The sequence below is a fragment of the Nycticebus coucang genome, chromosome 1 (assembly GCF_027406575.1).
Source record: "Nycticebus coucang isolate mNycCou1 chromosome 1, mNycCou1.pri, whole genome shotgun sequence".
Classification (NCBI taxonomy): domain Eukaryota; kingdom Metazoa; phylum Chordata; class Mammalia; order Primates; family Lorisidae; genus Nycticebus; species Nycticebus coucang.
In genome coordinates, this window is record NC_069780.1 from 111,552,575 (window position 1) to 111,562,929 (window position 10,355).

The 10,355-nt window shown below is 49.2% G+C and overlaps 1 protein-coding gene across 2 annotated transcripts; it reads left to right on the forward strand.

The window, feature by feature from the left end:
- The first annotated feature begins 355 nt into the window (after positions 1 to 355).
- GLRX (glutaredoxin) lies at positions 356 to 10,101 on the forward strand. 2 transcript variants are annotated; one of them, XM_053586384.1, is made up of 3 exons: positions 356 to 649; positions 7,432 to 7,562; positions 8,973 to 10,101. In XM_053586384.1, exons 1-2 carry the CDS (start codon positions 443 to 445, stop codon positions 7,543 to 7,545), a joined length of 321 nt encoding a protein of 106 aa, XP_053442359.1. In that variant the 5' UTR covers positions 356 to 442; the 3' UTR covers positions 7,546 to 7,562; positions 8,973 to 10,101. The 2 variants fall into 2 exon arrangements, with proteins under 2 accessions (XP_053442359.1, XP_053442354.1); XM_053586379.1 differs by having other exon boundaries at positions 357 to 649; positions 8,968 to 10,101.
- Positions 10,102 to 10,355: the final 254 nt, after the last annotated feature.

Sequence of the window (10,355 nt, forward strand, 5' to 3'; positions counted from 1 at the left end):
CAAAGATATTTCAAAGCTTTCTGTTTCTGGAGTGATTCTGTTTGCGTTTTTAAGTCCAATCATATTTCCAAAAGGGGAAGCAAAGAATTTGCTCTGAGAGGTCACTGTCTCCTCAAGGCTGGTCTGTGCAGGCTGTACTTCCCTAGGGGATGACTGAACTCTGATCCTTGACACACTCCCAAAAGGTCTGAGGACAAAGATGGCAACCTGGACAAAGCTGTTAATGATAAAATAGCAAGTACCCCTTCACAGGCACAGCTAGTGGATTATGCCAGATGGAGACGCCTTTGCAGCTGTCCCTTTAAAACTAGAGCTTGCTGTGAGGCAAACCCCTCCTTCAGGGAGGTTCCTTCTTAAATGAGAGCTGGCTGGCGGCCTCAGAGGACACCCTGAGCCATACCTGCAACGGGGGGCTCCTTGGGGAGACGGCAGCCTGTCAGCTATGGCTCAAGAATTTGTGAACAGCAAAATTCAGCCTAGGAAGGTGGTTGTGTTCATCAAACCCACTTGCCCCTACTGCAGGAGGACCCAAGAGATCCTCTGTCAGCTGCCCCTCAAACAGGGGTTTATGGAATTTGTCGATATCACAGCCACTAGCTACACAGATGAGATTCAAGATTATTTGCAACAGCTCACAGGAGCAAGAACGGTGAGTGTGGGGTTCGGTTCTAAAAGGCTGGGAGAAGGCTCTCTGATTGCTTTTTCTTTCTAGGGCCGTGCCTTTCTCTAGGTCATTCAAGGCGTTTAGAAGGCTTTGCAGGGTGTGGGGGGAGGGCGCCTGAGGGAAGACACTGGCTACTGACTGAGTGGCTGGCCTGCAGCCAGTGGTCCTCCCAGAGCAGAGGAGGGGCACGGCTGATGTATATTGTGTGTCATGGGTCAGCAGCTGGCAGCTTGTCTGAAAGTCTCTGAGGAGTCGCTGGAGTCTTTGTTTTAAACACTGCCTGCGAGATGACAGTATTCCGCCTTCCACCCTTCCCACGGAAGGAGGTTGGGTGGAGGACCAGGGTGCAACCTGAAATGTCTCTTCCTCAACATGGGAGTCCAGTGCACACTTCCTTCTGTTTTTATGTGGCCAGTGGTTTACTGTCCTTAGTCTTTTCTCTGGGCTTTCTTTCACCATAACCTACTTTGCACATTCTTCCTTATCTAACTCCTCCCCCTGGAAAACTCCAGTGCATTATCTGCCCTTTGCTCTGGGTGTTTCTAGGCCCATCAGAGTAGGAAGTTTGTAAGCCAAAGCTCAGGCCTGGCTCTCGAAATCAGCTGCTGTGTGACCCGGGGCAAGTCACCACTTCTATGACCCTTAAAAATCTCAGCTGCAAGACCAGATTAAAGTAGGTGACCTAAAAGTCCCCTTTGCCAAGAACAGACTGTGGGACCACCTAAGAACTGTTGTCCTTCCTCCCTGTCCTCAGCGTCCTGGGCTTCAGGTGGAATACCCGCTGGCCAGATCACCTGTATTAGTTTGGGTGTTTGGGTGCTGCTGGAGTGAGAACTTCTCCCCCCAGCTCACAAGTTTCCTTTTAGGGTGACATGTTACAGAAGCAGTGTCCTGTTTCAGTTTGAGTCTGGTTTGACTTGTGAGGTTTTCTCTGGTTCTGAGTATAAAGTATTGGAGGTGGTTTCTCCCCTTCTCTGCAATAAGCAATGAACATTTTGGAGTAGAGGGAGACTAAAGGTATTACCCTGTTGCTGTGAGCCAAGATCCTGGGAGACACAACGGTGAGAGAGGCTCTTGTGGTTTAGAGGACCATCAGCCACACAGGGGGCCAGGCCCTGAGAAGGGAAGGCCAGTGCCAGTGCTGCCACCCCACTGTGCCTCCCATGTGAGATCCCTCCCAGCTGTGGTTCCTAAGTTTTCCTCACGTTAGAATCACCTGGAGAGCTTTTAGGACAATCCTGATGCCCAAGTTACACCCCATATCAATTAAATTAGTGTTGTAGGTGGGATCCCAGAGTCACTAGTTTGCAAGATCCCTACCTGAGTCCACTTTGCAACAACTCGTGGAAACTACTGTTCTCAGCCCAACAGTACCTGATCTCTAGCGGGAAGACTGGACCGCTTCATGTGTCCATTTAACAAGTATTTTTTATTTCTTTGTAAAGCAATGATATTTCTTGTATTGGAGTTTTTGTTTTGTTGATAGAGTCTCACTCTGTCGCTCTGGCTTCATAGCTCACGACAACTTCAAACGCTTGGCCTCAAGACATCTTCTTGCCTCAGTTTTTCTATTTTTAGTAGAGACGGGGTCTCAGTCTTGCTCAGGCTGGTCTTGAACCTCTGAGTTCTGGGGATCCACCCACCTCAACCTCCCTGAGTCACTGTGCCCACATTGTGTTGGTCTTTTAAGTTTGTTTTTAAATTTTTTTTTTTTTTTTTTTGGCTGGGGCTGGGTTTGAACCCACCACCTATGGTATATGGGGCCAGCACCCCCTTCCTTTGAGCCACAGGCACTGCCCAAGTTTGTTTTTAATTTTTATTTATTTATTTATTTATTTTTTTGGTAGAGACAGAGTTTCACTTTATTGCCCTGGGTAGAGTGCCGTGGCGTCACACAGCTCAGAGCAACCTCCAACTCCTGGGCTTAGGTGATTCTCCTGCCTCAGCCTCTGTTTTTAATTTTTTAAAGACATTTTTCATAGATTCTTGAGTGCTGAATGCATTCCACCAAGGGAAAGAACACATCCTCTGAAGCTGTATGCTTCACGATCCCCAACAGTAAAGTGTTCTTGATTTCAAGAGCAGGTTCCATCTCGATTACCCTGCCATGCCCTGGGAGACCATGAATGTAGCAGGAGACCAGCAGGACTCAGCTGAGTGCAGCCCCAGAGCTTTCCTTCAGGCCAGGCACTCTGGTCTTGTTCAGCCAAGATCCTGGGGCAGCACAACCCTTCACTGCTCCTCTAGTGCTCTGAGTGTCTGATCTGCATCACGCTCCTTCTGCCTGAAGAACTTCTTTGAACATTTCTTGCAAGGCAGCTCTACTGGGAATAAATTCCCTCAAATTTTGCCTGAGAAAGTATGCATTTTTCCTGCATATTTAAAGGATGACTTTGCTGGATACAACAAACATTTTTAAGCACTTAGCATGTAATAGGTACTTTTCTGGACATCGGGAACACAGCCACGGGGATGGGGGGAATCCTGCCATTGTTAAAGCTACATTCAAGTAAAGGAGACAAACAATAAATACTAAAAATAGTAAGTGAAGAAGTGGCTAGTGTCATGTATTATGAAGAAAAATTAAATGGGAAAGGAGGTAAGGAGTAGGCAGCAGGACACTGTTTTAAATGGAGACATATGAGCCCTGCTGAGAGGCAACATTTCAGTAGATTCAGGAGGTGAAAGAGAAAGACACAAGAACATAGAGTTAGGGCATTCCACGCTGTGGGAACAGCAAGTGCAAAGGTCCTGTGGTGAGTGTCTGGCAGAGTCATGGACTAGCAATGAGGTCGGGATGGCTGGAGCATTGTGAGCTAGGACAGAGTTAGAGGTGAGAGAATGGCCTTTCAAACTGGCATAAGGACAATGGTTTGTACTTGGCATGAGATGAGATGCCACCCGTAGGTTTTGAGCAGAAGAGTGACGCGATCTCTGTTTTGAAATGGTCCCTCTGGTAGACATTGGGATAAGAGATACAGGGCCAGGGCAGGGTTACACTGGGAGACATTTGGAGGCTATAGTAGTGACTCCTGTAAAAATGACAGTGGCTTGGAGCAGGGACATAGCCGAGGAAGTGGTGAGGAGTGCAGGAAAGAGTTGTGGTTACATCCCAAGTAGCCCCAGAGTACTGAAGGTGCTGCTGATGCGGCCAGGGACACCCACTCCAGGTGGGAGGAAGGTGCTGCAGGTGGGGTCAGTGAGACCTACTCCTGGGGGAGGAAAGTGCTGCTGGTGGGCCAGGGAGTCCTACTCCAGTGGGGAGGAAGGTGCTGCTGGTAGGGCAGGGAGACCCACTCTAGGGGGGAGGAAAGTGCTGCTGGTGGGCCAGGGAGACCCACTCCAGGGGGGAGGAAGGTGCTGCTGGTGGGGTCAGGGAGACCTACTCCAGGGGAGAGGAAGGTGCTGCTGGTGGGGTCAGGGAGACCTACTCCAGGGGGGAGGAAGGTACTGCTGGTGGGCCAGGGAGACCCACTCTAGGGGGGAGGAAGATGCTGCTGGTGGGGGCAGGGAGACCCAGTCCAGGGGGGAGGAAGGTGCCGCTGGTGGGACCAGGGAGACCCACTCCAGAGGAGAATGGTCCTGCTCTTCCCCCACCCATCCTTATGGTGAACAGACCCATGAGAAGGGGTGGAGTCGGGACGTGAGGGAGGTGGCAGTGGGCAGTTTCCTCCTCTGCTCAGGGTCTCTGAGCTTCCTGTTTAGTCACCACTATCCTCCAGCTGTGCTCTGGTGTGTCTGCTGCTCAGCCCTCTTCAGGGTGTGGTTTGCCCTTGTGCCTTAAGGCAGTTTTGCTGTTCCCCAGACTAGAAGGTGGGTGTGAGGACAAAGGGGCCTTTCAGTCTCCAAGTGAAAGCACCAGCTTTGCTAGATGGGGTGCACAGAACTCCATGCTGGGAATGGTGTGATCGGGAGGCTGGGGCAGCTATCCAGCAGCTACTGGTGTAGGAAGCCTCAGCTGTGCTGGGAGGGACACCTCGTTGTAGACCTGGGCTGTGCCGACAGGATGCCAGGAGCAGCAGCAAACTTGTTAGAAATGCAAGATGCACAATGTCGGCCCCCAACCCAGATCTTCTGGATCAGAAATTGAGGATGAGAGGGGAGATCCATCTGTTTTAATAGGTCCTTCTGTGGTTTTGCTCACTCTCCTTGTAGAACCACTGTCTAGGGTGGGGACTTCTTGTTCCCCAGGGCATTCTCAACAGCTAAGTTAGCTCAAGCCCTGAGGCCAGAGGTGGAGATTTGGCATGCTGTGGGAGTAGAAATGATTCCTCAATTCTTTTTGAAAATATAAAAGTTCAAGAATAAATACATTGCTTCCTTGTTTAAAGCTCAGATGAATTTTATATAATTAGGCAAGTCCTTAACAAAAGGAGCTATGCAGCAGAGTTACGCTGCCATTGCATGAGGGCTGTGTGTGTTTGCTGACACAGCCAAGCAGTGCTGAGCAGACGCAAGTGGAAAGGCCCTAACTCTTTGCTTAGGGGAAGCTTTGTTTCCCTAAAGTGATGGCCAGCACCCAGGGGAAAAAGTAGGGTTCTCACCCTCATCTTCCTGCAGCTGTTTTTGCAGATGATAAAGAAACCAGGTCATGCTGATGACACATCCCATTTGCAACGCCTCCCACACAGTGGTGGCTGCAGGTGGAGACAGTGTCTTCTGTGACTGAATGGGGTCTCCAGACAGAGCCACCTGGGTTTCTTCCCACTCGTAGGGGATAGGAAATGGGCATGGAAATGTGGTGTGAGGTTTCTTTTGAATTTTTAGCGTTGATTTTTAAAGCCTATTTTCATCCAGAACCTCTTTGTAATAAAAAATACTGTAAGACCACAATAATTCAGCCCCTTTTCTCATGTTTTTCACTTTTTAAATAAGCTTCTGGATAGAAGGACTAAAAAACACCAGAGCTTCTGGCAGAGGGGAAAACCCAAGTGGGGAGTCTGCAGCGGGTCCTGGTCCAGGAGAATCGGATCTTGAGAATTCCTCTGGCCAGGACTTGGTGTTAAGGAGCATTATTGAGAATGAATGAAAGCAGTCCCTCCAGCTCCAGCAAAAGGTCGGCGCATTCCCTTCATGGAATTGTCCAGGCCTGGAAAAGCTGGGGTCCCCTCCCCAGCCTTGAACCAGGGAACCCGTATCCACACAGGACGATGGAGCCCGCCGTGGCGAACGCAGCAACAGACCGGAACTGCCCCAACCGCTGGCAAACAGGCGCCGTTCTGGGGGCGCTCATTCAGAGCGAGCATCTGCACTAGGATTTTATTACTGTCGTTAACCCTCGGTGGTGATCACAGTTCTCCAGCGGCCGCAGCTCTTGCAGTTCCAACTCTGTTGCACCTCTGTGCCCTCTGTTCGCCTGGCTTCCGAGGAGCTGCCCCTCCCCGCCGCCCCGCGGCTCCACGCTTCCCCCAGCAGCCGGCTGGTTTCCTCCGAGTCCGCGTCACGCTCGGTCTCTCCCTCCAGCTCCGTGCTCAGCGGGTCCAGGAGCTCGAGGGCTGCCCCGCCTCGGTCTCCCCTCCTAGAGCGGTGAGAAACACCCAGCCCAGCCCTCCCGGCCACAGGGTCACTGTGTGGGGGCTCTTTCGACCAGCAGTGGTGTCCTGTCCACGTGTCAGGCCCCTCCTGGTGGGGCCTCCAGACCGACAATAGACTCCCCCCTGAGCGCTGCTCATGGTGGGCCCCCCTTGATCCCGTGCCTCGTACCAGTCTGGAACAGTCCCATCCTCATTGCATCGGTAATGCAAATGTTCTGACTGGACAGACCAGGTGCACCTTAGGCCCTGAGGGCGGGTGTACCTTGTCTGTACTCGCTGAGGCTGGTGAGCTACAGGTCTACACAAGTGGGAGGTCTTGTCCAGCTTGATGGGGGGAGCGGGAACAGGGGCAGGTGCCAAGCAGCAGTCCCAGAAGCATGACATCACTGTGTGCAGTCCTGGTTATCTAAGAAAAACGGTGACTTCGGGCAGCACCATGCGTGAGAAAGCCCAAGAGATTTTGTCTGGCTCTAGACCCTGTGGCTGAGAACAGAGCATACCTGTGTTTTAACAACAGAGATGGTTGGATTTAATAAAGCAGGGACCTAAAAAACAGTCAGAGACAGAATGCAAATACTTTTCCAGCTATATTTAGACATGAATTCTTCCTGATGGCTGTGGCAGCTTACAATCTCAGGTGTGGTCTCAGCTTCGGAGAAACCAAATTCCAATCAGTGTGGTCTGACTACAGCCAGTCAAAATTCTCTCCCTGAAAAATGTTTCTATAGAGTGAAATTTTAAAATATACTTGATAAGTTGTACAGTCTCATGCACAGCATGCTTGATTTGAAAAATATCCTGTCTTAATAACATGTTTAATATTAATCATGTTACCCTTATAACAGTGAGAAAGTTTTGTCCTGGGTGGCGCCTGTGGTTCAGTGAGTAGGACTCCAGCCCCATATACTGAGAATGGTGGGTTCAAACCCAGCCCCGGCCAAACTGCAACAAAAAAATAGCCAGACGTTGTGGCTGGCGGATGAGGCAAGAGAATCGCCTAAGCCCAGGAGTTGGAGGTTGCTATGAGCTGTGATGCCACAGCACTCTACCCAGGGTGACAAAGTGGGACTCTGTCTCTAAAAGAAAAAGTTCTGTCCTGTAAAAATAGATATGAGCAAGTTGTAAAGGGATTTTAAAAGTTGGAACCATGGGAAATAGAGGAAGGATAAAAATGTTCTTTCTAATCCACTAGTAGTTAAATTCCTTAAGTGTCCTGGGTTTTTGCTTTTTTAGGTGCCCCGAGTCTTCATTGGTAAAGAATGTATAGGTGGATGCAGTGACCTCATAACCATGCAAGAGCGTGGGGAGCTGGTGCCCCGCCTCCGGCAGATCGGAGCTCTGCAATAGTCACAGGAGCGTGGCAGGTGAGATGCGGGGCCCCAGCACCAGGCTGGTGGCATTCTCCTGCCAGGGCTGCTTACACCGCAGGGCGGCATCCTGATGGGGTGAGCTGAGAAATTGTGACATTAATCACTTATGAATTCACCTTTGACAAGGGGATTAATTATGGCAATGGAGGAAGTCCTTTGGCTGATCCTTCCTTTAGCGAATATTTATTTTGCATTCACTTTGTGCCAGACACTGTACTAGGCACTGGGAATGTGAACCAGATAGGCTGGGACTTGTATTTTAGAGAAGTAGAAGGTAATAAACAAGTGAATCATTCCTGAAACCAAAAGAACAGTGTGTTAGAACATGTGAGGAGGGCAGCAAATTTAGCTAATACGGTAAGAAGGGGCTATTTGACCAGAAGATGACAGTTACATAAAGATGAAGCAGAAGAATTTTTCAGGCAGAGGGAATGGGAAGGGCAAAGGCTCTGAGGTGGCGAGAGGTATGGAATGTTCAAGGAATGGAAAGAAGGTGACCACAGACTGAGGGAAATGCAGTGGAAAGGAAAGACCATGAGGTATGTGGGTGGCAGCCGGAGCACACAGGCCATGGGAGGCAATTTGCATTTATTCTAACCTACATGAAATGTGAAACGCAAGTATTTTTTGCTTTACCCGTGTTCATATAGCAGATCAATTCAATCTAATTGTCTTTCCAAGCACCAAAACGAAGTTTTCTATGGTCAGTAACCTAAAGGAGACCTTTGGCTCAGTGGAAAACTATAGGGTGGTGAACTCTTTGGAAAGAAATCAGGATGCTTCTGGCCTCTGACAAGTCCCTCCCTCCCCCACCTCCCAGCACTGTGTTGGTGCCAAGTAGTTTCTAAATAGGCCAATTTCACTGACTCGGACACAGACAGATTCAAATGTTTCTTTACTCAAGGGAGAAATTAATGGTTCTTTAACCAAAATGCTCTTAGGCATTCATTGCCTACTCATTAATAACTTATCCTTTGGGCAATGAGTATACTTAATTTGTGATAGTTACTCAGAAAGACAACAGAAGGGGGGGGAATCTGGGAAAAAATACAACTGTGTCCCCTGAAATAAAATAGTGGATGTTATAAATCTTCTAATCACAATTAGAACCTCATCACAGCAGGTAAACCCTATGTCTGTTTGGGTTAAACTCAAAAACCAGTTAGCAGTGGTACCAAATGTTTCCTATTCTTAAACACATTTAGTAATTTGGGCTTAATTAACAATAGAAGCAGATGGAAAATACCATTTCCCTGACGGTCTCTATTGCAGTCCCCTGTACCCAGGAAGTCTCTCTGCTCAAGGTCATCCATAAGAGAGCGTGTTAAAGGGCAGGAGCATTGTGCTGGTGATGCAGAGAACTGTAAAAAGATCCCGTTCTTTATTTCTTTCCTGGCAGAGCAGGGCCCAGCTGATCATCCCCTCCAGAGCTGACCAGCATCACCAAGGATGGCAGTGCTTCCTGATGGATGGAACCTGGGACACAGACAGCTTTTTCTTCTTTTGGCTCAGTATTAAAAAGTGGACCAACCTGCCTCTAACCACAGGGCTGAGAAGGTTGACGGGCTATCTTGGTTTTCTTCTGCCTTGGTCCTTTGGGTTCCAGGAGATGGTGACAATTTCTGGCCCAGGATTCACTCACCGACCCAAGATTTGTTCTTTGTCCTCAGCGTGTGTTTCTTACTGTTCTTCTGCATGGTGGCAAACCTCTCCCTGTTAGACAGCGTTTCTCAGCCACCTTTGTCCAGACCTGCCCCAGGATGGACCTGTGCTCAGTTTCTGCTACTGCCCATCAGCTGGAACCATTTTGCTGAACTTAACTTTATGGAGTTGGTGTTATAAAATCAGGGGAGAGGTATATTTTGAATGTGTTCTTTCAAACTACATGCGTCCCTCCACCCACCTTGAGAATTAAGGCTCCGAGACAGTGTTTGCTACCTGGCCCTCTCAGAGATCCTCAGGAAATACCCCACCATTGTGTGAAAGGTCTGGGGACCAAGTGTGAGACTGTGCAGAGTGAAAAAGGATCGGGCTTCACTGGTGTGGAGGGGGCCAGAGGCACCAGCAGAGAGGCCGTGGTCACGGGGCCAGAGGCGCCGGCGCAGAGGCTATGGTCATGGGGCCAGAGGCGCCAGCAGAGGCCGTGGTCACAGGGCCAGAGGCACCAGCACAGAGGCCGTGGTCACGGGGCCAGAGGTGCCAGCACAGAGGCCACGGTTATGTGGCCACAGTCGGTGTAAGGTAGTTATCCAGGCAGGTGATCCTGAGCCACCGTGTGCTAATTTAGATTGCCAGCAAAATGAAAACAGAAGCTGTAGGCCGTTATCGTGGAAAACTTGCAGCCCGCCCCTCCCAGTAGGTCTGTGAAAGAGCCAAATGTGAGAGTCGCTGTCCTGAGGAGTCTTTTACCTGCCTTTGAAAACTTGATTTCTTTTCAGGAAGTTTGTTCTAAAATTGAAAGAGTAAGTTCATTTTCTTTAGCAGTCTCTACTGAAAATTGTCAATTCCTAATAAAGTACTGATAGATGACAAAGATTTTAGTCCAGTTCTTTATGTTCTCAACACCTTCAGGAATGATAAGCTGTATTCACGTCTGTCCCTGCATTATAAAGACACGTGCTGCCGTCACATCACTGAGTACAAGTGGTTCATACATCATTAAAATTTCACATTGAAGTAGCTCATCTGCATTAGCCTACCTAATGTTTAGGATTCAATAAGCCTTTTTCGTTTCCTATTCCATCTTTCCATTTCCCAGCTAATACCCTTGTTCTTTTGGCTTGTTTC